This window comes from Puntigrus tetrazona, chromosome 24 (genome assembly GCF_018831695.1).
Source record: "Puntigrus tetrazona isolate hp1 chromosome 24, ASM1883169v1, whole genome shotgun sequence".
In the NCBI taxonomy this organism is placed as follows: Eukaryota; Metazoa; Chordata; class Actinopteri; order Cypriniformes; family Cyprinidae; genus Puntigrus; species Puntigrus tetrazona.
The window spans coordinates 21,133,912-21,161,745 of NC_056722.1; the positions used below are offsets into that span (position 1 = coordinate 21,133,912).

General features: G+C 37.5%; 1 protein-coding gene across 1 annotated transcript in view; it reads right to left on the reverse strand.

Moving 5' to 3' along the window:
• Window positions 1-27,834, reverse strand: part of col11a1a (collagen, type XI, alpha 1a) — a 61,673-nt gene that overhangs the window by 24,674 nt on the left and 9,165 nt on the right. The window contains exons 5-39 of the mRNA XM_043225744.1: window positions 22,162-22,287; window positions 20,664-20,750; window positions 19,495-19,599; window positions 17,072-17,380; window positions 16,144-16,206; window positions 15,964-16,005; window positions 15,764-15,826; window positions 14,633-14,707; window positions 13,867-13,950; window positions 13,409-13,465; window positions 12,504-12,557; window positions 12,366-12,419; window positions 12,204-12,257; window positions 12,065-12,118; window positions 10,730-10,783; window positions 10,577-10,621; window positions 10,357-10,410; window positions 10,234-10,278; window positions 9,620-9,673; window positions 8,710-8,754; window positions 8,237-8,290; window positions 8,042-8,086; window positions 7,611-7,664; window positions 7,479-7,523; window positions 6,388-6,441; window positions 6,184-6,291; window positions 5,967-6,020; window positions 3,713-3,766; window positions 2,095-2,139; window positions 1,949-2,002; window positions 1,823-1,867; window positions 1,130-1,183; window positions 994-1,047; window positions 575-628; window positions 375-482 (exon numbers count right to left, since the gene is read on the reverse strand). Of these exons, the coding sequence (XP_043081679.1) occupies window positions 375-482; window positions 575-628; window positions 994-1,047; window positions 1,130-1,183; window positions 1,823-1,867; window positions 1,949-2,002; window positions 2,095-2,139; window positions 3,713-3,766; window positions 5,967-6,020; window positions 6,184-6,291; window positions 6,388-6,441; window positions 7,479-7,523; window positions 7,611-7,664; window positions 8,042-8,086; window positions 8,237-8,290; window positions 8,710-8,754; window positions 9,620-9,673; window positions 10,234-10,278; window positions 10,357-10,410; window positions 10,577-10,621; window positions 10,730-10,783; window positions 12,065-12,118; window positions 12,204-12,257; window positions 12,366-12,419; window positions 12,504-12,557; window positions 13,409-13,465; window positions 13,867-13,950; window positions 14,633-14,707; window positions 15,764-15,826; window positions 15,964-16,005; window positions 16,144-16,206; window positions 17,072-17,380; window positions 19,495-19,599; window positions 20,664-20,750; window positions 22,162-22,287 (2,406 nt within the window). The remainder of the gene's footprint in view (window positions 1-374; window positions 483-574; window positions 629-993; window positions 1,048-1,129; window positions 1,184-1,822; window positions 1,868-1,948; window positions 2,003-2,094; window positions 2,140-3,712; window positions 3,767-5,966; window positions 6,021-6,183; window positions 6,292-6,387; window positions 6,442-7,478; window positions 7,524-7,610; window positions 7,665-8,041; window positions 8,087-8,236; window positions 8,291-8,709; window positions 8,755-9,619; window positions 9,674-10,233; window positions 10,279-10,356; window positions 10,411-10,576; window positions 10,622-10,729; window positions 10,784-12,064; window positions 12,119-12,203; window positions 12,258-12,365; window positions 12,420-12,503; window positions 12,558-13,408; window positions 13,466-13,866; window positions 13,951-14,632; window positions 14,708-15,763; window positions 15,827-15,963; window positions 16,006-16,143; window positions 16,207-17,071; window positions 17,381-19,494; window positions 19,600-20,663; window positions 20,751-22,161; window positions 22,288-27,834) is intronic.

Here is a 27,834-nt window from a genome sequence, read left to right on the forward strand (position 1 = left end):
AAATTCAGTTCAGCTTTTAAAATCCACGTCTACTAACAATTTAGACTCTATTTAGAAAGGGAATTCAGCAAGTACGGACGTTATAGCTCTGGAAAACTTGGATACACTTGGACAGAATGAATTGTTTGTCAACAAATTGATCTCCCCTGGTTCGTTTTTTTCTAAAGAAATAATAACTGAGGGTCATAATCAATCATTTTTAGTTCTGTTTGACCTTGCCTGCTGGGCACTTTTTGTTTATGTTGAGACATTTTTCCAAAAAGAATTTTGGAATTCAGCTTAACTATTGACATTAAGACAATCAATTATTTTTTGTTTGTATTTTGCCCACAATAAATTCTATTTAGCGAAAAGTCATGTAAATATGAATTTACCTTTGCACCTTCTTTTCCACCAGCACCTGGAAGACCTTGCTCTCCGGGGGGACCAGGGGGTCCAGGATGTCCTCTCTCACCAATAGGGCCGGTTTCTCCTGTTGGACCCTTTCAAGCCATTACAGACATATTTGTGTGATTAATAGGCAAATCCTTGTGCTAAAAATATAAAATATATGCTTAAAAAATAAAACACCTACCTGTGGTCCAACAACACCTCCAGGTCCTGGTGGGCCAGTTTTGCCTTGAAAACCCTAGGGGAAAAAAAATCACTTACTGTCTAGAAAACAACCATCTATTGGTGGACCATCAAGTACAACTGGATTTTATATGACACAGTTTCACAGGCAAAATGTAGCTGCAGTAATTCACACTAAGTTTATTGCTCCTAAATGTGATAAACAAGCATCTCCTACTGGGTCATGTCATTAAATAAGCCTCTGCCTGGATCGGACAGAACCTCCATAACTCCTTCAGATTTACACATAACCCAGAGGAAGTGGGCTCATTCAGTCCCTGAACACACTCTTGCTGGAGTAACTGATCAGCAGTGTCTGCTATAGGTTATCGCTTAGACTATTTAGGTCATCTGTAAGCGTGAGTGATCGAAAACACTTACAGTCTCTCCCCGCTGACCAGGGTGACCGGGCAGCCCATCCTTTCCAGGTGGTCCCTAAAACACAAAACGAGATGAAATATATTGTAAATGCCACATCTGTCAGCATCTAAAACAGTATAGATAAACAGGTACTTACAGGGGGGCCCTTTGGTCCTGAGAAACCAACTGGACCCTGGGGCCCTTGAGGTCCCTGGAAGAGACAGAAAAATGTGACTGCCAAAAAATTCTGCTGTTTATCCTCAAAATAAGGTAACAATGCAGTGCATTCTGATTAATGGCAATAGCAGGATCTGATATGTGAACTAGAATACCTGATCTTTTGTCTTATCTCAGTAAAAGTACAAGGAAGGCAGCAGAATTTATCACAATAACAAAATTTTAATAAAATATTACAAGCTGCAACTAAGTGCAACGCAGGTAAAGTCAACAGCCTTTCGAAATTCTTCGAAAAGATACCCCTCAGATTCCATCTGAGAAACGGAATAAATAAACAGGAAAACACTGAAAAATAGAGGAAGAAGCGAGAACAGCATTTCACAGCAGAAATAAACAACGCAACATCAGATTTCGAGTGATGTGAGCCTTGGACAACAGCCTTCCAGTGGTCTAATGCTCAAGAGCTCTTCATAAATCTATAATAGCTTCCAGACGAAAACACAGGTCTGGTGGTAAGTCCTCTTATCTGGAGTACACCCACATGCTGAGCTAATCCTCACTGCGCTTCCTGCAAAAGCACCCTCTCTGAGTGCTTCAAGCCGTACACCATCTCACTGTAGATGGTACGATGGGATAAAAATGTTTGCTGCAATGCATTCTGGGTGGCACTTACTCTCTCGCCAGGTGGGCCAGGTGGACCATCGTTGCCCGCTGTGCCCTGTTGAATAATGAGAGAGGAAAGCATAAGAACTGTGCAATGGAAGTGATTGACAAAAACAAAGTCTGAGGGAAGCAGTACCTTAGGGCCTGGCTTTCCTGTTGGGCCTCTGGCACCACGCGCACCACGGGGACCCTAAGAATTCAGCGTATTTAAGGTTTGGTGACTTGCATAATCCAACAAAATTATGTAAAAATCGAAGGGAGAAGTGCTGAAGCTGTACATACCGTTGGACCTCTTTGACCTCTTGGACCTGCTTTCCCTGCAACTCCCTGAAAATAAAGAAGAAAAATGAGTGTGCTAAAAATTGAGGGTGAATTCAATAGCTACACAAAGCAAATCCAATCGCTGCAGTTGCTGCTGTTCTTTTTGCCAAGATGAGATGGCAGTGTGTATGGGGGAAAACAAGCATTGGATACCTTCCCCTAGGATTTCTGGGAGCCACGGTAATATTTGTTTTGGATGAGGTGTAGGTGTATTAGAAGCACACAAACATACACACATACAGTGCACTGTCATTTTGCTCTTTGCTCATGGGCAGGAGCTAAACACTTGGAAAAATAGCAGCTAACCTGACATTAAGTTATGAATAATCATTTAAACGTTTAGGGCACAGTTGCTTTTGCTGATAGGTTTCCCATGAACAACATTAGACAAATTCTAGGTTTGTTTGCTAGTGAGAGCAATTTTCATTGAATTAATGGTGGGGGGTCTCCCAAGGGAAATTTTCGATTAGTTTTCCTTAGTGGTAGTCAGCACAATTTACCCTTTACATGTAATATATGGGTTTAAAGGCGTGCAATGTACTGTATGCAGAGCCATATCACTTTTTGCTCTGATTATTATGGATTTCAGTGAGAATGTGCTGTAATTTCCATCTAATGTGAGGAATTATTGAGTTTCTACTTAGGGAAATATACTAGTTCAGAAATCAACTAGCATCCAGCAATGCAGCTGTATTGACACAGACATTGTACATCGCATTTATCATTGCATTATTTACCCTAACTTTTACCAAAATTAACCATGGTTTTATTATAGTGAAAGTGTAGTAACCATGGTGTTCGGTGCATTAATTATCATTTTTATACTATAGCTAGCGTTGTATTTAAGTATATCAACCATATTATTTTGGTTTTATTTGTAGCAAAACCATTGTTATTTCTCATATGGGTAAGTTTAGATTCTGTACTTAATTTATCTCTAGCATTCTGTTTATAAAAAAAAAAACATACAGTATCTATATCCATTGCTTCAATAAGCAAAATTTTTAAATGTGATACTAAAGAGGAATTTATGCAGTAAAACGCAGGCATTCTTATGGAGGGTTTTAGCACAACAATGCTATCTCAATGCTAATTCTAAATCATATAACTTTGGTTATAACTAGTTAAACAACATTTTATTTAAAATACGTAATTAGCTTAAGTGATAAGCTAAGCTTCTGGGCTAATCATCCTGCTAAGCTGGTAAAAGGAAAACTAAGATTTTGTAACATTTCTAAACAGGAACTGAATTATTTCAATCAGTGTTAAATTTAACAGGTCTCATTTTGTCTGTGAGGTGCATGTCTAAGTAAAGGTGAGTGCATTCAAATGACCTCTGTCCCAAGTATTCACGCACTTTCTGCAAGTGAATAGTTTTCCACATGCCCGATTCTCGTTGAATCACCACGAACGCAATTGTTCCAGCATCTTTTGTAGTCACGTATTGATTCATGTCCGTGTTTTTGTACAAAGTCATCATACAAATCCTTTCATAAAAGGAATCAATCAGGCTTTTTCATATGTTTGTTATAATGCAGTGTGCACTTCACACAAAGCAGGTCGGAAGAATCCATCTCACCCTGGCTCCTTTCTCTCCGTTGGCTCCTGGGAATCCGGGGAAACCGGTCGAACCCTGCAAATCAAAGAAAAAGACTTAAGGGAGGAAGAGAAGGCAGCAGGACCTGCATATTAATGAGTGATGAACTCCAAGAGTCCCGACTCTCCTACTGATTCCGACAGTTAAATGCCATTACAATCTGTTAGCATTAGCATCTTTGGCTTTGCTACTTCCACTGTAGAGTTTTAAATAGCTGTGAGACTGCTTTGTCCCCATTGTTGGCAAGCTTTTTTCTCAGAATAATTCAGTGGATGAAAGATAGACTTTGAATGTGTAAGATATATCCCAAGATAAACAAGGCCCATCTCGATTATCAGTTTCCTTGTTTTGTTTGCACAAGACTAAGCGCAGGAGAGATTCGGGAAAGGGATCGCTTGTCAGTGTGGATATACAACGGGGTCCACCGAGGACAGAGGATGAAATAATCAAGTGAAACAACAGACGTTGGACGAAAACAAATGGCCACTCAGTCAGATAAACAGCCAAACAGAGTTAAGATTAAGAGTCACTGCTGATGAGTCTTAATCGCTCTCATTCGCACTTCTTGTCTGTTTCTTTCTCTCGTTTTCAATGCAGTAAATTAAAAACAGCTTACCCACGTTCCTCAATCCTGGCAGCAAATGAGCATTCAAGAAAGAAAATCAATACATTGTTTTACACATTCATTTTAAGACCAGTCCTCCTGGAGAAATCAGGTTTGATTTACCACAAAGGATATTATGAAACTGCAAAGGTGAGACATTGACGAATAAGCAGTGACACTCTATAAAAAATGCCACAACTCTGACGCCAGTAACCACTTAGACAGTGATGGCTGGTCTTCAAAAGTGCACTTCATGATAATTTGAGAGTTGGCAGGCTTTTTGAATCCATTCCAGAGATGATGGCATGTCAAAGTGCTTGTAATCACATCACTTGTCTGTCGTTCGTTAATGCTGCTAAATAGAAGCAGATTTACGAGACTGTAAATCTACCGACGGAGTCAGCACCTCTGCTAGGACTGGGCTTTATTCCATCTGATTCAAACAAATTCATGACAAGCTTTAAAGGTAGAATATGTCATTTCTACTCCACAATCGGCTACTGCAAAAATAGTGAATGAGGTTTCCCTGAACACTCCCTCTGCATGTCATTGGTTTGACAAACAAAAACTCACACCATTGTTTAAAGTCCTTTGGGACATACAAATAAGAAGGTTTTTAAAGCTTAACACCTCTAGTATGTGTTCTTACGTAACATAGTATGTTACAAGGAGTGGTCTGTAAACAAGTTAAGAGGAAAAATAATGGGAAAAATGTAAAACTAAATGTCATCAAATAATGAATACATTTACACAGCGTGTTGGCTTAATAATATCTTTTCAATGATATTCCCAAAATTGTTCCCAAAATAGCTTTCATCAGTGTTTAAAAATTATATTTTAAGTTTAACTTCATGTATTAAGTATCTTAGCCTAAAAAAACATATTCTAACATAATGAAATAATGATCTAAACAAATTCATGTTAATAATAAATGACAATATTTTCAGAATTTGGCATTGTCTTCTTTACATCTTTTCTAAAGATGAGTTTTCATTAATAGTTGGAAATTAAGTTTCAAATATAACTAAATTATTCATATTCTGAAGCAAATGCAGAAACAGTGCGTTCAAAGCAAAAATCTTCCAGGAGTTTAAGAATATCTATATTTTATTTATATATTATTTTATTTTATATAGAAAAAAAAATACTGATTATACATTTTTAAATGACTGTGAAGTGCAGTCCTATTTAAGAAGCAACATATCAAATTGTGAACTGGAAAACCCAAGAGTCTTCCTAATTGTACCAACTAGATGCCTGTAATGGTGCCAATGTTTGTCATAGAAGATCTCCAAACCTCCAAGGCCACTTAAGGTCTAGTTTGGGGCTGGCTTGAGCCAGATTGGGTACTGCTGCTACAGCTGATGCTGTTGTTGATGAAAGGCGCTGAGGTCTGACACAGGCATCTGTGCTCCGACTTCTCCTCACTGCCTGCGTGACCAGCATCCCCAACAGCCCAGGGAACAATCCTGGCATGAGCTGCTCATTTTAAAAAAGCCTCACTCGGTGCAGCATGCATAATGCATTCTCAGGAGGGCATTAGTTCATGCTAATGAGCCAAGTTGTTGTTTAGCTCATAAGTGAAACAATCGTGATGCAGGTACAGGTGTCATGTTCAATTTAAGTGCATACCTTTGGCCCTTGACGTCCTGGATAGCCGGGCAATCCCGGAACACCAAGTTTGCCCTGGTGGAAAACAAGCCAAAGATCATTAGTGCAAGAACATCTCTGGACAAACAAACCTCTAATTTTATATTAATATTCCAAACACAACTCTGCATCACTTCCTGACACCCCGCACCTCTGTAATCAACTAATAACGGTAATCCGTAATCAACAAGCAGCACACCTTTTCTCCAGCAGGTCCCGGGGGTCCAGATTCACCGTTAGGACCTGCACGACCCTTCGGGCCCTCTGGTCCATCCTCACCTCTGGGTCCAGCCAATCCAAGCTCACCCTAAACGTGCACAGAAAACCAACCAATCAGTGCAAACCTTCATGTGTTAAATTAGCATGGTCTGAAAGCCAGCAAGGCTGGATGCTGGTTATTTACCCTGTCGCCTTTGAGACCCATGTCTCCCTTGAAACCTGGGAAACCATCCTCGCCCTGAAAAGTTGAATGAGACATTAGGGAAAACATATAGAGTGATAAAGCTATAGCTTCTGCATATAAATACAGCATTATTCATTCTTTAGCATTGTACTAGATCTCCATCTGCTGACAATACTGCAGTACTGCAACACTGCCAATGATTTCATTCAGTTAAGTTACAATATTATGTATATGGAATAAATTAGACCAAAACTGTGGTACAAGTAAGCTACAGTTAAAATACACTTAGCTTACTTTTAGCCATTAGCGCACATTTAGCTAACAGCTAAATGTATGCTTATTATTATGATACAGAGTCGATCTATGACTAAAACCTCATTTGGTCTTAATCGTTCACGTGTATGATGCTTTGTGCAACTTTGTGATCACCGGACGACATTTGATTACATCTGTGAACAGTGTGGCTCTTAAGCTAGCACCTAAAGTGCTAAACAGCTAAAAGTAAACCAGCTTCTAATGCTAAATTATTCAGTGTTGAATAAGGATTAGGATTTGAACTCTTATTCTATGAATCTAAACATATAAGTCTGAATCTCTCGCCTACATGTGAATGATACATTATGCTACTTTGTAAGCACCTGAGGCCAACTAATGCCTTATTTATTTGTACATGGACACGGCTACACACTCAGTCTTGTTATGATGGCACTACAGTGTCAATCCCACCATCAGTCAAGTGTCATTCTCAAACATTTTTTCTCCATTTCTAAATTACAGCCGACTGAGGTCTGATTAGCATTCATTTCAAAATGTGTTGATGGCTTTTGAAAAGGGGAAAGAAGAGGTTTGTGTGGCTCTGGACGTACTTAACAGTTATGGAGTGATTTTGGGGCTTGAATAAGTGTTATGACATTCTCTCTGCATGATTAAACAGCACTTATGACATGCTGGTTTAAGAGGAGAGAAGGTGTAGAGGCTATTGGACTCTTTCTATGCAGATTTAGTGACCAGTAAGTGCCACTGCAATGATACTTAGCGCATGCATCAACATCTAGAGACATCATTCAAAAACAATGTGGATTTTTGCATACCTTCTCTCCTTTGCCTCCCTTCAGTCCACGAACGCCATCAGCACCCTGTAAGACGAAGAGCATGTGATCAAACAGATATCACAAACTCACCGAAACACCAATAAATCTCTATCAAATACAAAAATGCTTTACCTTCACACCGCGAGGGCCAGGATAGCCGATGGGGCCCTGGGGACCGGGCTGGCCCTGAAAGTGACAACATTGAAAAATGATGAAATGTGCGCAGCAAAGAACGAATATCTGTGGCTGAGGGTAACCTTGCAAGAGGTTTATAGCTAAACATACTGATAGGATACTTTCAAACAATGTTTCCTAATCTGAAAGAAGACAACCAAAAGTCAGGTACAAATATTACATCGTCACTTTTTTTGGTTTTTTAGAGGACAGCTAACAGATCCAGACTAAATGCTCTCCAAGACACACTTTTACTTAGAGAACAATTTGGATTAGCAATTTGCTGGGTTTTTTTTAAGCTGCCTGGCATTAGCATCATCACAAAAGTAAATGCATTTTTATTACTAATCCACATTCTGCATAAATGCTCCCTAAAATTGTTTCCTTACCAAAGCTCCTTTCTCTCCAGGTGGACCCTCTTTACCAGGATGTCCCTACAAAATACAGACAGATAATTAGTATAAAGTGAGACATATTTTTCTCTTTAGTGTGTGATATTAGCTATAGTTCTCAAAGTTTGTTGTAAACATTTAAAGATGTTTAAAAAAAACAGAACTTGATAAATCAGTATCACTGATACTTACAGGGGGTCCATCAGCGCCAGGCAATCCAGGCAAACCAGACCTTCCCTGAGGACCCTGCATGAAGAGACGGAGAAAAAGAACTTCGATTAGATTAAGAAGAATTTCTAAGACCATAGATGCCCTACAGGCAATAACATGCACTGAATTAACTTATGAAAAATGAAATGCTAACATAAAGAAATGCATGCTCTTCTGATGTTCTTCTGAAGTCACATCTATCCTGCACCGAAGCTCATTTTGCCTTTTATTTATGTATCCAAAGCAAAAGAGCAAGAAATACAAATATAAGTGATTAATAACAGTGCCCTGCGGCATATTTGCTGAATGAAATCCAATACGTTTCTTATTCATTTCTCTCATAACACATATGATGTGAATTTCGTAGCCTTTTTGCTTTCAACAAACATTTTTAAGGTGAAAATTGTTTAAGGGACTCCTGAAAATTATACGCATGAAATCCACAAAAGACTTACTTTTTCTCCAGGCGGTCCAATGGGGCCCTGTGGACCTGGAAGACCCTGTACAACAGAAAACACACAGCAAATGTCAAGCTTTGTTGCCATGGCAGCAGGGCAGGGGGGAGATAGAGGGGAAGGTGTGTTGTAGAGAGGAGTCCAAACTGATGACTTACACCCAATAATGGACTTATTGTATTGTACCTGTGTGTGTGTTGGCAGGGTCACTCGTGTTTGCACAGTGTGCTCGGGTGTGTGTGCATACACACGGGTGTTTACTGTGTGTGTGTGTTTACAGTGGCTGATTCAGTGTATTTGTATATGTGCTGACCAGGAGTTCACTCCAGGGAAATTTGAGCTCAGTGCTCTGATTCGACCGCTGCAGGTGGGGCGTTATGAATGAGATGCTTTCAGCTGCCCACTTCCTCTGAGCCCAGCAGAGGCTTACAGAAATATTTCAAATAATTTCACCGTGCCCTCTGAGCTTTAGAGTCGTTCGGAAGTAAAAATGATAGCAGGCATAGCAATGAGTTTAACTATTTAGGCTACACTATATATGTATTATTTCTTATGGAGTTAATTATTAATTATTGTAGTCTTTTTTGTTGTTGTTGTTGTTGTTTTTACTTTTTATTTTTGTTAACACACAGTTACCATACTTTCTTGACCAGCATTACTTTAAATTAGCATTACTTTAATTAATTTTTTTTTCTTTATTTTTATTAAATTCTGTGACACTTCCCAAGGAAACCTCAATATAAAAAGAAAATGACAAATAAGACGACTTGGGATTGCTTTATACAAAGTCAACCAAACTGTAAACTATACTGAAACCTTGCAGAGGGTAGAAACTATACTGAAACCTTGCAGTAAATCCTCTGAGATTCAGTGTGTGTGTGTGTGTGTGTGTGTGTGTATATGTTCTCACCTGTGTTCCTGGGATTCCCTGTTGACCAGGAGGGCCTGGCTCTCCCTGGGGTCCCTGTTCAACAGAAATTGATGATACATGTCAGCTGCGCCCCCAGCATCACAGATCACCAGCTATATCATATATCTCTGTGTGGGTTAACATAGGCTTTACTTGCTGATGTGAACACAGAAAATGGCTACTCGTATACCTTGTTAGCTTTAGAACGTCTGTGCTCATATTTGACAGAAAATTTGCCTCAGTGTTAACTACTGTATGTGTTTATGTGGCTTCTGCTAACTATAGTTTTACTTATCATTTTAGTTCTGTTAAAAAGCTCTTAAATATATCTGAGGAGTCATAACTTAAATTGATTAACTGTTTTTTTTAGTCATAATTTGGTTAGAAAAACAAAAGATGTTTCGAATTCGAAGCAAAATTCTAAGCTAACAAGGTTTAATCGTCTGTCGTGATGTCACTGTGGCAGTAAGAAATTTGACAGTAGTTCTTGCACAAATACAAAAAGACCAAAACACGTCTAAAACCCACAGAGACTCGCTCAACAAGTATTATCAGCATCCCCAACGCTGATTTTATCATCAAAACGCCATGTTTACGAGATATATATGTCTTACCATGTTTCCTTTGGGACCCTGTGGACCATCAACACCAGCGATGCCCTGCAGAAATCAATTGTGAAAGATTAGAAGCGAGCAATCAGCATCAGATCCACAAGATTATAAATTAAAACCCCTTACAGGTTGTCCAGGAGGTCCAGGAGGGCCTCTTGGGCCGAGCAGACCTCGCGGCCCCTGAGATAAAAAGAAATGAGAAGGTTCTGATTAAAAAGAGCAAGTATTCTCTTCTGAATTTTAATAGGAATCCTAATAGGCTGTTGAGTGACTCTGCCCCCTGGTGGGAAACTGGAAATAAGACCAAAAAAAATAAAAATAATAGTACAAGGTGGGACACACTTACACTCTCACCAGCAAGTCCTCTTGGTCCAATCTCTCCATCTTCTCCCTGTAAAGGAGAAAGAAGTGAAGAGGATATGGTTATTCTAATAGCTGAAACAATGAAATGATAAGAAGGACATTTTTTCCCCTACAGGTGATTCAGAAAAGCACTTACCCTTGGTCCGTCCTCTCCAGAAGGTCCAGGGGGACCAGAAGGGCCGTTCTCACCCTGTCAGAAAAAGACAGACAGGTAGCGTCATATTTTATTACATCCAACTTAATATATAATCATTTCACCTTTGCTTGAAAGTGATCTAGGGAGCCATTTTGGATCCTATAATTATTACCTGTGTTGACATGGGAAAAGGCTGGAGAATCCCTACTGTAAAGTTTCCAAAGCAGACTCTTAATTTCACATGGGAAGAGCTCATGGTTCTTATCTGTATCATTATTTCTTATATATGTTTAGTAGGAAGAACAAAATTGTCAGCTAATTTTGTTTGTTTGACGTTTTTGTGTACACTAAGGGGGTAAAAAAATTTTGTTGCTGTTGAAAATGAACATTTTATCTAAACACCTAATATTATTTATAAAAAATGTAAAAATCACGGTATTACTGCTGCAGTCTGCAGTCTGGTGCTCTAGCGGTTAACAAAAACAACTGTCTTGCGGAAGAACATTGCAGCCGGATCTACTTCTCTCTGTTTATGTCTATGGCGAATCACACACTACTCCGCAGCGGTACCTACACTAACTACTCTAAATAGTCTGAATATAAACACTTATTCTACCCTGGTGATTTAGGACAAGCCAAAACACGGTTTGGAAAATGGATTCATGATGTTCTTGATATTATATAAATTTCGTAAAATTTTGAACATAAAAAGTTACGGACTGCCGCTTTAACAGTCAATGCAAATAAATCAAAATGTTGTTAAATATAAAAATGCTAATCCATAGCAATCTACGTTATAAGTCAATGTCAAGTTGATAATGCTAATAATTAATATTTGTAAATGAAAATTATTTAAAAGTTATTATGCAGAGATGTTTGGAAATAAGATAATAAATGAAAAATCATAAAGAAAATTCTAAATTACCAAAAAAAAAAAAAAAAAAGGATTATGTGGACTAGGTAAAATAATAATTCAGCTTGTTACAAATCAGCGTATTTAAGACTAAACTACGCCTTATCTTGTTTGTGGCAATCAATATATGTCATTTTTATTATATTCATTAGAATTGTCCATATTTTATTTTATAAACAATATAGTTACCTTGGTCAAAATCGTATGAGTCGCAATTTAGCAATTAAGCTGAATTTTTATTTTTTTATTTTTTTTAATGTCTCAATCTACTTTTCAAAACCTCTTCTAGACATTCCTGATTATTTACTCTGGTTTTACTGCATTTCTAAATTGAATTATACAAATTAATTCTACAATAGAATTTTTTTGTGAATTCTTTTACAAGTACATATTTTGTTTTGACAATACATATTCATACTCACCCTGTGTCCCTTCTCACCGGGCAGACCCGGAAGCCCATCAAAACCTCTGTCACCCTGAGAAGACGATAAAGTAAACCATTCAAGCAATATAATAATATGTACTATGTGGCATATACGTGGCTGAGAGTATGTCTCGTACCTTAGATCCGGGTTCTCCGGGCATTCCACGGGCCCCATCGGCTCCAGCACGACCCTGTCACAGATATGATGATTATGCGTCCATATGCTAACTGACTCATTCAAGTGAAAGCAACAGTTAATAAACTTTTATGCATGTTAAAAATATAGAGAAATATCTTACTCTCTTGCCAGGTTTTCCCATTTGCCCCGGTGGGCCTTGGATACCCCTAGGACCCTATGGTGGAAAGATATATGATTAAGTAAGTAGATAATTAGTCAGATAATTAAACTTTTAGGGGTGAGAAATGCTTTGTCGTACCTGAGGACCATGATCTCCACTCTCTCCCTTCAGCCCAGTAGCTCCTGGAAGACCCTGGATGTGGTTGTGACCAGAGAGAGAGATATATTAGACCAAGACTAAACCAAAACAACATAACATAAAGAAAAGATTGAAATATCTGCACTATATACAAAGAAACAGCAGGTGGCAATATTTCACAGCATATACAATTCCTGATCTTCACTTACCCAGAAAATCAAAATAAGCCCTGAATAAATTTAGTTGACATACTAAGTTGGATTTGTTTAAAGTAGTTATTGCACTTTACTTTAGGGAATGAGCTGTTTTTTAAGCACCATACCACATGAAGCAGAATACTTAGAAAAGAAACTGTTGATTTTGAAATTGCTGCTATTCCAGACAGACTGTCCTAGTTTTTTTTCAAACTGATTTCATAGATAATTTGAGAGTTGAGCTTTGCATTTATTCCTAAAAGTACACCCTGTTATAAGCAACCATTTGGAAACTGGAAGATTCTCATTCGTCTGCTTTTTAAAAGACACATCTAAGGGTTCCCAACTGGCCATTAAACAGTAGCTGTGTTCTTTTCTTAAAAAAAGATTATGATTTCAAAGTCTCTCTTAAATTCCCACCACTCATTTAATGCTCAATCAGTCACATAGGATAAGTATGACATGACACGGCTGAGGTTTTCACTTCTCAAACGCTTTTTTAAGGTTTTTTTCATTAGTTTGGTGTCATCGGAGAAGGATAATTTCTTGGCGTGTGTTTCAACAAGTCTGTTCTTAATCTAGTTACCTGGTCCAGTGTTAGTTCGATGCTGTTGTGTTATATTTAATGAATATGTATTCATTAAATTGCATTGCTCTGATTTTCAGTCAGTAAAACTCTGATCGGGAAGTCATGGGGTCACTGAAACTCACCACCGGGCCAGATCTTCCAGTGAGACCCATTGGACCTGGCGGACCTCTCATAGCGAGCTGTGAAAACAAACCAAAAAAAACAAAATCACCGAAATATCATCAAACATATACAATAATTGGCAGACATACCCCCCTCAGCCAGAGAAGGAGGGGGCGGTCCATGCATTTGTCAAGGAGAGATCTGAGCACTAATCTGCAGCACCTGTCGGGTCGCCCTCCTGCGGGTCGTGAACCTTGATAGTATTTTTAACTAGTCGCTCCACATGAGTCAAAGGTGCCTGTGCTGCTCCGTTTCACTCTTGTTTTAGCGCAAACAAGGCCGGAGCGAATCCCCTCCCCACCCTGTGACCTACCGCCCCACCTCTTCCCTACAAACAGTCAAGAGCACCCCACCTCCCCCTCAGCAAACAGCTGGGTGAAGCTCGAGGGCCATTTGGCTCTTGACTTCTCGTACTCACCCTGGCCTGAGAGAGAATGGCCTGAGCCTGGGCCTCCTGAGCCGACACCACTGGACCCTTTTCCCCGTCACCCCCAAACCGGAACTGTCAAACACGAACAGAGTATTCATTATTATCATTTACATGCAGTATCCTACAATATAAATATTAAGTCAATCGAATAACATGAAGCAATCTTGTGAGTATTTAATTAGAATTTAGATAGTATTTTCATTACTTTTGGAAACTGCTAAACAACTATATGCTCTAAAGAATTTGACCATCATATAACACTTTATACTGTACTTTACTATAGTATACAGCAAATTCATATCATGAAATGAAATTAGGATTTACAATGATATGACACAATATGCTGTAAAGAAGTGAAACACGCAACCATTATTTTAATTTTACAGCTATAAACTATAAATAGTAAGTGAATCAAACAAAAAAACGACATTCTGATTAATTTAATTAGGATTTTCTGTACTTCTGAAAAAAGCAAAATAACATGCTCTAAAGAAGTGAAGTATGCAGTGGTTATTTTCAGATATATATCCCTATTAGGTATAACACAATATACTATACTATTACTATTACTATATTATTATACACATTACTAAAAACAAACATATTTTAAAAGTCACTACACAATCATATATTCTAAACAGGTTTGTTATAGTTGTTTTCATGTATGTGATATTGCTGAACACAAGCATGAAACGGATGTGCAGAATGGGCTGGAAAGATCTGCAAGGATATTTGGTGGATTTAGGGGTCTTACTGGCAGCATCAGCATAGTACCAGGGGGTCCTGGCAAGCCATCCGCTCCGGGAAGACCAGCACGCCCAGGAGGACCCTGCGGAAGCAGGAATCGGTGGGAGAGAAAGAGAAACGGGATATATCAGTAATCTGACACTTCTTAACTTGACAACACACAGGTAAGGGAATGCCAAGACAGGATTGAGAAAAGGAGGGGGATCGGACAGAGATAGAGAGACCCTCTCACTTCCATTAACCTTTAGTGAACCTGTCTATTTTAAACACACTGTTTTTCCTTTTCTGTCTCATGAGCACAGGGGGATATTAATGTGCAACAATTATTTCTATCTAAACAATATAAGCTTATTTTCACTGTGTGAAAATGAATTGCATTGGTGTTTACATTATATTCTGATACAAACTATTTATTTAGTTTCCTCATTAGCATTCTAGCGTGTGTTGTTCTGTAGCGTGTGGATTTACATAGACGTGCAATACCCACAACACAACCTTACATCAGACACATTTTTTTAGTTATTTTGGGAGTTTGTAATGGTAATTATCCTCAAACAGATGTTTTTGTGAGCAATGGTTGTATTTTGCACACAGAAATAGATAACATGCTGCATTTGATCAGACATTTTCCCACTGAACAATGACTTCTCATTCTGAAATAACGTGAATTACTGCAGTTCATCATCGGGGAACATTAACTTGCTTTAAACTGTGTATCTAAAAAAAGCTAATCAGCGTTTCGCATTTGAAACTAGATGTGTCAGAGAGGGTGTAAAAGTGCCCTCAGGGTCAGGAATCTGCCATGACCCTGTTCAGTATAAATTAGCATTATGTTTTGTTTACTGACACATTTTCATGTGGTCTTGCGGTTTACTAAAGCCAGACTGTTTTTTTAAGCATTTCTTGCTTAGCACACCAGTTTTTCTCTAGCCTAGCCTGTGTCTCATTATGTTTATCACAGATATCACTTGACATGCCTCTTTTACCCATTTAATCACTGTTTATTGTTCTTTTCAATGATTAAATATGACAAAAGATTGAGTCCTAAGCCTTAACCAAAGCTTGCTAATACTCTACAAATACCTGTGCTCGTCATAAGTAAACATAGCCTGGAGTCAAAGACTGAAACAAATTTTACCCTGTCACCAGGATCTCCGGCTGAACCAGGGGGGCCTTGTAAACCAGGAGGGCCTGGAAGACCCTAAAGACAAAAATAAAATTGAATAAACGGACAGACTAGAGCACAACGATGCTGACCCATTTAACAAAAGATGTTAGACTTTTAAAAAACTCATTTCGGTTTAATATTGCATATTACAAAAAATGCAGGTAACTTACAGCAGGTCCATGTGGTCCAGCAGGTCCTTCAATCAGCATTCCCTACGAGTCACGACAAAACCAGAATAAAACAAACTGAACAGAAAAGATTACAGCATCAAATTAATAAATGAATATTTATAATCTAATCTTAATATTGTTCCCAGGATGACGAATGCCCAGAATTCGCTTTTCACTCACCGGCTCAATCACTGCAGGTTCTCCTTTTTCTCCTTTCTGACCCAGACCAGCACCAACACCCAACTGCAAACATACAACAGAGCTTAGACCAAACAAAAGAAAGACAGACAGACAGAGCTACAGATAATATAGAGAGAACAACAGATTGAAAAGATAGATAGATAGATAGATAGATAGATAGATAGATAGATAGATAGATAGATAGATAGATGCTACATTTGGAAACACTTCAAGGACCAATTCTAACTTTTAACAAGTTGCTTATTATCATGCATATTATTAGCATATTGACTTTTTCTGCAGGACCAAATTTTAGATTCCTCAGCTGAACCACATTTCTAAATGTAACTATTAAAGCAGCTTATTGAGGCAAAAGTCATAGTTAATAGTGAGAATTGGTTCCCAAACTAAAGTGTGACGCTAAATTCATAACGTTAATCTGTCTAAGATTAACAAGATGGAAAGTGTGTAAACGGCAGTGTAGTGGACAGGATCTGATAAAGTCAAACTTTTGCTCATGTGGGCTGTAAGACACAAGTACTAGTATGAGCTTCTTAAGGGGGTGGAGGAGGAGAAAGGAGTGTCTGAACAGACAGCTGGGTCTGTGGTATGGGGTAATTGCCATATCCCGGGGCAATATGGGAGATAAGGTGCTGACAGTCAGAGAGTTCAAACTGCAGTTGGTATGAGAGAGTGCATGTAAGTGATCTATATGATCGATGTGATCAGTCGTACACAGGGAGAGGAAACCAACATGAACAAGAGGAAGAACTGCAATTCAGATTAGTATAAACCAAAACAACAAACAAACAAAAAAGATTGGAACCCATGCAAAATAGTGCACTACAAAGCCAACAGTGCATGCTAGATTCCCATATCCTACAATCTGAGTGCTGGTGGACACCCTCGTTTGAGGGTCAATACTTACGTCCGACGTCACTTCTGTTTCAGCAATGTCGGTTTCGGCGGCAACCCCTGGACCGAAACTGTCCTCGTAATTGGACGTAGGGTTTGGAGCCACATTGCCAAACTCATCGTACGCCCCATACTCATATTGCTTTTTGTCAAGCCCAGTCACATCATATTCCTTAAGATCATACTCCTTAAAGTCATACGCGTCCACTCCGACGGGGTCGGCGGTGCCGCTGGGCAGCACGGCTTCTGGGGCAGCGGTCGGATCCAGACCAGCCTGGGCTGTCTCAGTGACATAGTCACTGAAAACTTCCTCTTCCATAGCCTTATTATACCCAAGCAATGCGGGCGGCCGGTGGGGAAGGGAGTTCAAGCAATGGAGGGAAGATGGATGTTAGTTAAGCAGTTAAAGCAAATACTACTGTATCTAATGCAAAGCAGGAGCAAAATTAATTGCATGAGAAATATTTATAGTATATCAATTTTGGGCAGCAACAAGATAACACTTCTTAGTCCCATTCAATGGAAATATATTAGATGATTTGAGTTGGATTGGAGGATTTGGATGTATGATGAGATGACAATTTAAGGTGCACATTACAGTAATGGACAGATATAATCGGGAATGCACATTTATAAAGATGCATTTATGTTTAACAGTTATGATTGATAAAAGCAGTGCTGATCTCAAAATACTGTTAAATACAAATTAGATTGAAAAATGTTTAATCTGTTCTAATTTGGCAGGCATTTTTGTGTTACTTGCAGAGGGACAAATAAAGTGTTAACTTTATTATTAAAAGGCATTATTTTTACATATTTAATAAGTAATCAAACATATAAGTCTATTGTAGACTGGGATATTCCGGTCTTTTTTCCACATAAACATAATGGTAAAGTTTAATTATGTTTAGGGGTGAAAAAAGAAGACAGGAATAAATGACATAAGTTTGAAATGACTCTACCGTGTTTTCAATTACACAAACTATTGCATTAATTATGTAATCAAATGCAGGAACACATCAAATTGTAAAAGTATGACTCTGCATTTCATTACAACAGCCAAGATTTACGGTATGCTTTAGTACATAACCATAAAAAATAGGGACACCAGTGTTTATTTCAAAACTGAAAATCTAGCACAAGGGGCATTTAGACATTTCTAACCAAATTTAATTTGAGAATAAACACGCCTTCACTTATAATGTGTTTGTAATATCCAACATAAACATCATGTAGAACCACCAAGTAATTACATCTGTGAAAAAGTTGAATATTGTTCTGATAGCTAGAGCCAGAACTATTCAACCAGAATAAATCAGGGATGATTGTTTTGTTTCTTTATGAAATGTCCACATACTTGGGTCACTTACTGAGGGAAATGTACGGAATGGGACTTGCTATATTCTCAATGATTATTAGGGCTAGAAAATGGGCAACACTTAAGCAACCAATTCCAAAACTCCAGCCAAAAAAGACAAACATATATAATTTTCAATTAGCTGTGTGATCAATTCACTGCTTTAAAGTGCCCCTATTATGGATTTTAAATATTACCTTTCATGCAAACATCCTGCAAAGTTTCAAATCTGCAAGTGTACTGTGTATAAAGTCATTTTCTCTCGAAAAAAAAAAAGTCAATTCTGAATCATTGAAATGAGTCTGTTTTAAAATGAATCCCAAGCTGTTTCATGTTAGCATATTGCCCACCACATGTTGGTCTGAATGAAAATGCTAATTCTTTCATTGCCACTAGGTGCTGCTTTTTCAGCGGTAAAATAGCTCTTTTATCGGGCATTACAGGCATAAAGAGACCATTCAGACCAATCACTGCAGGACAAAGGAGAGCTTTGAAAAAATTAATTGTTGAGAAAATCGTTTGGGAGTTGTTGAGCAAGGTAAAAATTAATGCATATTACAAGACAATGAAAGTATTTTTTGACCTTGCATGCATATCAGGGACTCCCAAAACCAAAATATGAACCTTTCATAAACTATAATAGGGGCAATTTAAATGTATATAAGTTTTGAACATTAATACATTGCTTATTTTTCTTAAACGCAGCCTTAAATATCATTGATATACAAAACAGAAAGCTGAAATGCCACAACAGAAACCAGTTGCATGGCAATCCACTGAAAAATATCTATTTGATATTCAAGACATGTTCAAAGTTTCGGCCCGGAAAACATCACAGGAAGTGGATTGGCTAAATTTAGAACTTGGCGGTTTATAATATCAGCTTTATGTTGTTGGATAAAACAGATCCCTTGCGCGGACAGTCCCAGAGACGGAAAACACAGAACAATTGCCATGAATTGTTTTGTGTTTATCATTTCACATCAAATACTTCCTCGTCATACACGCTCCTGGATTTTTGCCCATTCTGTCCCACATTTTAGTCGCCCTATCGTCATATTATATAATCAAATGATTACCTGGTTTGGTCCAGTGGTTGCGACAGGAGACTGAGTTTTTGAAGCATCTACTGTTCCGTAGTCAAGTTCACTGTCTGTATAGTACTCTCCGTCTACATTGTTAGGCTATAGCAGTTTCAAAGTGAGAAGAAAAGAGGAAGAAGATAAGAAAGGAGGAATTAACACAGTTCAAGGAGATCCACAAGCGTTACAGGCTGGATCCACGAGGACAGCACCTAGGGAAAGGGGGTGGACGGAACGCTCAGACTATCATCAGAGATTTCCCTCAACGAAAGAGAGATCTTGATGGGTTCTGACATGAGCTACGCTTTTACTATTACCCCTAGAATGGCTTGTCTTGGTGACGGTGGTTGGTATCCATATCTCTTCTTCTTAGGTGCTAACTTTTTAGCCTGTTTCTCCTGGTACTTATATGGTTTGGAAAAAGATTTAGGGGACTTTCTTGTCCTCTTCGTTTTCATGGAGACACTACGTCTCACTCTCTGGAAGAACGTTATGGTGAAGGGGAAAAAGACACAACACATCAAAACATCTGAGATAGAAGATAAATAGGTTCACATTTTTTCAAACATGGCTTACTTAGCTTTAGGATAAACTGGAAAAGATGTAAGAAAAAAGTACATATTTTCTTTAATTATTCAGTAAGGGTGCCTTAAATCGTATTTAAAAAATTTATTTCAAATAAATGCTGTTCTGAACATTATCAAAGAATCTACAAAGCTATTAAACAGCACAACCATTTTCTAAAGGTTCATGTTCATTTTAGGCTTATCCTAAAACTTAACAAAGCAACCCGTGTTTGAAAAAAGGTCACTAATTGCCTCTTAAATTCACATAACATCCATTTTTTATTAAACCCGGTGTACAGTTTGTAAACAGACAGACAACATACACTACATGAGCAAAAGTATGTGTATTTATGTGTAATTTATGACAGGTGCTTAAAATCTAGCATGCAACCCTATAATCTCTTTAAACAAACATTTTCAGTGGTATAGGGCGTACTAAAATACTAACATCACATGGCAACGGTGTGGAACAACTTGACTGGCCCAGACAAAGCCCACACCACATACTTTTGCCCGTGTAATTTATCCAGGTCAAGCAAAGGGGGGCGGGGCCACCCCATGATTGACATAACAAACACATCACATATTTCCTACATTTACCTGCGGCTCAGAATATTCGTCTGTCGCTGTGGGGTTCGCTCCCTCATAATAATCATATAAATCACCGTATTCAACAGCAGTTGTGTACTGCACACAGGGAGAGGATGAGAGAAAGGTTAGCAAAGCATACAAAACTCATGTAGAATGTAATCTACCCTTGGAGGTGTATTACATACTTTGATGTTAGATTTGCTGTATAGCTGGTTTTATACAGCGTATACATAGCATATTATCATTATTTTATTATGCATTTTAAAATGCATGTTACATAGGAACTTGTGCTGGAACAAGGGATTTTATACACACACTCACACACACACACACACCAAAGTACTTTTAGTACACCAAAACTGGCATGAGTTTAGATTTATTAAATTTAGGTTAATGTTAACAATAAGATAATGTTAGATTTGGCCATTTAAGGGGATTTCTATGTGCATTCATCAATTATGGCAGATTAATGAATGAATGTTTTTTTCTTCTTTAAGTAGCAGTTTTTCAGTCTCTGTTCCTTCACTGCAAATAACGTCTGTTAGAGCAGCAGGAAGGCCGATAAACCACTGAGTCTGGCTCTCCAGGGCTTCATCCATCAAATACAAGTATATGTTAATCCTCATACAGCATAAGAGCTCATAAAACAGCCGCTGCGCTGATGATCTGGCCCTCTTCCGTGGCTGGTGATCATTCAGCGTTGAGTAGGACACTGTTCAGCCAGGGCGAGGGTGATTTATGAGCAGAGCATCTCACACATGCTCGCCCAGTCAAGATGTGAGAAAGAGGGTTATTGATTTCTCCCATAACAGGAAATGACCCTCTCCCTGTTTCCGCAGGATGTAATGGGTTAAAACAACTTGCATGTGCTGTCTGTGTTTGGAGTTGTAACAGGGGTCAGAAGTGTCAAGGTGTGGGTGACTTTTGACCTGTTATGTTTTTATGGACTTTGCATCACTGGAATAAATTACATTAAAATATATTAAAGTAGAAAACAGTTATTTTAATCTGTAATCATTTTTGACATTGCTACTGCTTTTACTGTATTTTCTACTGTATTTTTACTAAGTAACTTTACAACCCCAAATGTTTGAACAAAAATTATTATCTTTGTAGCAAATTTCCTTTTATAATGAATATTTCTATCTCTGATTAAATAAATATAATAATAATGTAAATAATAAAAAATATTATATTATATTATATTATATTATATTATATTATAATTGCTAGTTTTCTATGCAAAAAATAATAATAATAATAATAATAATAATGCAACAAAGTATGACTTTAATTTAAAATGCAGTATTGATTTGTACCATTGTTGGCCACAACATAATTCCTGTACTTGCACGTTATTTCTCAGTTTTGATGACATACTTAATCTAATCATTTTACTATTCAAAAGTATCAACAATGTGCCAGACTTCCAGAAAACCTTTGGTCTGTTGGACACTGCAGGAAAGACCATATGCTCTGCTGGTCAGCATAAAAGGTCTTTACTAACCTCCTCTCCGGGCTCCTGTGCTTGTAGTGTGTCCTTATGTGGGACATCACAGTCTGGGCTGTAGTGTTCACAGTAGTCGTAAGCTGCTTTAGGGTCGGCCACAATCAGCAGTTGTTGGATATCACCCTGAGGGGATGAATGGCATTAGGTATATGTGCCAAAAATACAGAGACACACACACGTAATATTTTCTGCATGAAAAAAATAACAAACTCATCTTATCCTGCTCTAGTGCTGCAGGAAATACATGTAGTTTCAGAATCGCAAGACAACAACTTTCACAACGAGGAACGTAAGTCAGGAAATGGCTGTTTTATAAGCAGGTAAATAAAACGTGTTTCATCATGAAACACCTGGTAATAGAAACCCACACAGGAAGTTTCCTCTCATATAAAATGCTGCCTGCCTAACAATGCTTAGGCAACAATACATAAAACCTTCTGATCAACAACGCTTTAAACACATATTTATATAAAACACATGCATAGTCTTCCAAATGAGTGAAATCTGTTTTTTCGCCATTGTTGTGTCAATAGCATACATTCATTCTGCATTATGATCGAGAACTGGATGATTAAAGACATAATTGACTGTATTTTGATTTAAGTGGTTACATTTGTGCACTTTTAGGCCACATGTTTTTTAAAGGAACATGACGCTTTTTTTTTTTAAATAAGACTTTTAATAGGTTTCCTATTTAAAAGTTGTCCCTTCTAATATTTCTTGTGATATCACTGTGCCATGGTACAACAGCAAGTAATAATAATAATAAAGTTTCTTGATTATTACGCTTGGATACGAATATAGTTCATAGATATATCAGCCTAGAAAATCGCAACTTTTCAGAAAAATTACGAAACTCTTCGGTCATTTTGGAGTGTGATGCTAATGGTCTAATCAGATTCAATGATCTATGCTAAGCTACATCTAAAAGTGCTACTGCCAGACATGGAGATCGGCTGAATGGACTCAAAAACTGTAATAACTCAATTATTTAACTCTAGAGGGGTTGGAATATTAGCATATTTTTAAATGTGGTGTTCCTTTTTTTAAAGGGCTGTAATGATCAGATCCAGATCTTTTTAGATGCTGGGATGATTCAGGTTGACCTGGGACATGCATGACTTTTACAGTACAGTCCAAAAGTAGATCTGGGGGATGTGTTGGAACCTGAGGTCTTTCCTTGGCACTGTTACAAAGAGAGAGAGAGAGAGACAGAGACTGTGCGATTTAGCAGCAAGGCAACCCCGAAAGAAAAACAGCAGGCTCAGGCTTGTTAGGGGCATGTGTGCGTGTGTGTGTGTGTGTGTGTGTGTGTGTGTGTGTGTGTGTGTGTGTGTATTTTTACACCGCTCTCTGTAAACTCAACTGTATAAACAGCAAAATGCTCAGGTGTGCCCAGAGTAAAGTAGAGGATGCCTGACCTCCTTATTACAAAATACCACCTTTTATACTGCTATTATTTGATTTATGAAAACAAAACAAGACTTTAAAAGAATATAACACACCCCCACATTGATTCATATAACTTTCTTTCTTCTGTGGTACACAAAATGCGAATTTTTGAAGAATATTCCAGCCTTCTTTTCAATATAATAAAAGTGGATGAGAATAGCTTCACATTGACAAGAGTCTCACTTAACGACTTAAGTCACATGATAGCTTTGTGTGAGGTAAAGGATGAAATTTAAGTCACTGTTCAGTGAAAATTTTTACACCCACCCTTGATCGGGTTTGAAAAGGTTCACGAAAGAAAGAGACTGTGGTATTCAGATCACAAATCTGGTTATGTTTATGTTACCAGCAGTTGTAAAACTAAGGTTAAACTACAATCTGTTGCTTACACAAAGCTATCAAAACACTTGAAATATAGCACACAATATAGCACCACTTATATAATTATTTTGCAGCTTGATAGCCTCAGCGTACATTACATTAAAAACAAATACCTAAAAATTTGCAGGTTGTGTTGATTTTCACATGGCATGTAGAGTATATGTTGTATATGCTGATATTTAAGAATCAGCATAAAAAGGAAAAAAATTATGTATTATATAATTTCAATATTTAATCTAAATCATGCACAATAATCTGAATTCATCAAAAAACCAAACAAAAAAAAAACAATTGCCTTACAGTTGCTGCAATCATGCAACACCAAGCTGTGTTTGCATTGATCACCTGTTGCTCTGTTACATACAGTACATTTACCAGACCATGAAAGCCAGGATTGGCCCTAAAAACCAGGCTTGGCATTACAGTCTGGTGCCAAGATTGGGGGAAAACAGAGAGATCAAGCCAACGGCTGAATAAAAGTGACACATATTACCTCATTTGTCACCCACACACCTTTAACAACTCCCTGGACCCTGCAAAGCTTATTCTGATTAAAACATGCATGAAATCCTTGTCTAAGACTAAAACTGAATCAATTCAAACAGACTTAAGTAAATAATGTAGAAAAATTAAGGCCACCCAGTGATTTACAGTAATGCAATTATATCTGACTAGTATAGAAGCTTGTTTCTGCAATGGAATAAGAATTAAATTCCTCAGAATTAAAAAAATCACCACTCCTTGGATTTATACCCCATATAGCGTTAAATTTAAATTAAGTTTTATGTGCAATTTACAGCAGGTTTCTCTCTATTGAACAGTCCTAACAACTGTTTGTGATACAGAACATTGTAACCCTGGTAAAATGCTAAGGCAAATTTCAACATCTTTAAACAGCATGAACCAATAGCATCACTCAGCACCTTTTTACTAATGACCCATGAGTCATTCGTAAACATCTCAGCTTTGTACTAAAAACGTTGGTTGTCTTGAAGGAACGGTGTGTGAAACACTATTTAAGATGCAGACCCCCAGCATGAGCATACAGTAAACTGTTCAAATAGCAACGTAGCACAGTAGGAAACCTGTCATTAAGCGCCATAACGCCTCAGCTTTACAACATGAGAGAATTTGGTCAGTTTTCCTCAGTCATTTAATTGTACTTAACTGCTCTAATTACAGAACTGAGAGAGCCAATGGTGGCGAACACCAAATCGGAAACAAAAGGAGTAGTGAACTTTGATGTACTCAAGCCTAGAGCCATGAACCAAGCAACCCGACAACACACCCAAGACTATTAGCTGCGGTCGACGCTATTTCCTCACCTCACAGACAATATAGTAATTAAGATAGCAACCTGGCAAATTGATTTGGTTGAGGAGCAATAGATATGAGGAACCCTGCTGGATGAAGAAAGGTTCTTATTCATTATGAGACATAAATGAGCTATGTAGAACTAAGTACGGTAAAAAAAAGAAACAAAAAAAAAAACACTATGTCATCTCATATCCTTTTTGTGGGCCACTGTCCTGCAAATATAGCACATTGTACACTTTCAAACTCTTCTAAATCAAAGGCTTCTTTAGAGGCTCTACAAAGCATTGATTCATTCAAAGTTAGTAAGAGATGTCGCTCATATGGGTCTGACCAGGTATTTCCTCCATATTTCCCAAAATACACTTCAGAAGTAGTCATACAGTGGGAACAGTCATAGTGTTCACACTCACGCACAGAGAAGTCTGTGTTTCCAACTACACAAATCCCAAATGACACGCCAAATCAAAATACTGGGCATACCTCTCATAGCTTTTATATATATATATATATATATATATATATATATATATATATATATATATATATATATATATATATATATATATATGAAACTGTCAGGTTTTAAATTCACTTTTGGCAACCACCTTAACATTTGACTGCATTTATACTTCATAGTCCAACAATATTACATACAAATCTAGAGAAATCAATCAAAAGAAGTTGCAGGTATATGGAGCTCCATTCATGACACGTGAAATATAACATAGATGTTATGGCCACAACATAATAATTATTAAAAAAAAAAATCTACAATTTATTGTTGTTTTATTTGTGTGTTTACTCATTTTAGTCACGATCATGATAAAACAAATAATTTGTGAAAATGATTTCTTATTATTTCTAATTATTTCTTAATTCATGGCCTCAATATCTTTTATTGCTCATTAACTTAAGTACTTCACATGGTAAAACAACACAAAAATCAAAGTTAAATAATCAACAAATGTTTTAGATAGGCCCAACGAATACATCAACTTCAAAACTTAATATTTAATGTCTATGTAACCTCACGCATGCAAATACTGTAATTTTTTAAATTATTAGTTTGTTTTTAATTTTGAGATCCCCAAAGAGTAAAAAAAAACTTTTAATGTATGATCCCAAAAAAAAAAAAAAAAAAAGTAATCAGGTAACATAAACTAAATTTAGAACATCCCAAAAAATAAGGGTCAATTAAATATTACAACATCATCATGCTAACAAGAAGTCCTAATTAAAAGTATGCATTAAAGTAATTTGGCAACAATATGAGGCATCCCCCACTAAATTCACTCTCCACTACATGGGTAAACACACACCCAAGCCCTCCTCCTTACCAAAAAGCAAAGCATTTCAATATCACCTGTCAATCGGCCCATTGTACGTCATTATTTACAGCTTTAACTCATTCTGACCCTGCACATTCCACTCTGACTCAACTGTGACTTTTAAGAGAACAAATGCACTCATAATGCTGTGAAACAGCAGTGCCTGATGGTCCTAACAGACACAAGCTACACTTCTGCACCAAAACAGAGTAGTTGAAAAGCACAAAAAGAAGTTGCTAAGCATATCTATTTATATATGTCGCAGAGTATCATAACACACAGTAATGACTGTGAACATTTCTAATAGTTTGCATTCATGAAGTGTTTGCTATACTTTCTTTCTAATGTCTTCCGGTCTTTAAATAAAATGGTTTGGTGCTGCATGGTCAAATTACCCATATTTTATTCAATTATCTACACTTCAATACCATAAACCACCAAATAAATATACTCAGGTTCTTTGTTTATGACGATGCATATACTATAGTTGCTCTGTACTGAATGTACAACATTAACCATGCCGAATGAAAGCCTCGGCTGAGCAATCTGGGCATGAAGAGGACTCCTCAGGCTTTGAGTAGCTTTAATTACAAGGTGAAAGAAGCCTTCATAACAGGAAGCGAGGGGAAAACCCGACCACTTAAAGGTAAACAGTGACACAAGGCTTGTCTGTCTTATCCTTAGCAAGCTCTTGTCCAGAGGGACATATTTTCACCTCTGCCATTACGGAACTGATCTCTCATAGTATTCAAATCTACAGAATTTAGCATTTTTAGTATGTGGAGAAGATACATTTATACTCATAGTCTTCTAAACAACTTACACCAAAGTGCATATATTGCTAAAGTGGAAATTAACAACAAAGGCCACATTAGGCTAAAGATAACAAAGACTTTGTATACCATAATGCTACATATAAAAATTATTATGACAGGTTTCCATAGAGATTTTTCTCATGGAGCTATAAAAAACAATAATGAATGGGATGCTAAGGCAAATATCTAACTTGTGGCAAACAATGTAAAGGCCTACATAGCATCCCTCGAGCTCTAGTTTGAACTATACTGTAGAGTTGTAAAACCCTCAGAGACTCATGAAATTGCAATTAGTCTTTGCAATTAGGCCACTTGCAAATTTCAAAACTGCAAATTTAAACAGGCAGTCACCACATTTAGCATGACTTTAGCATGCT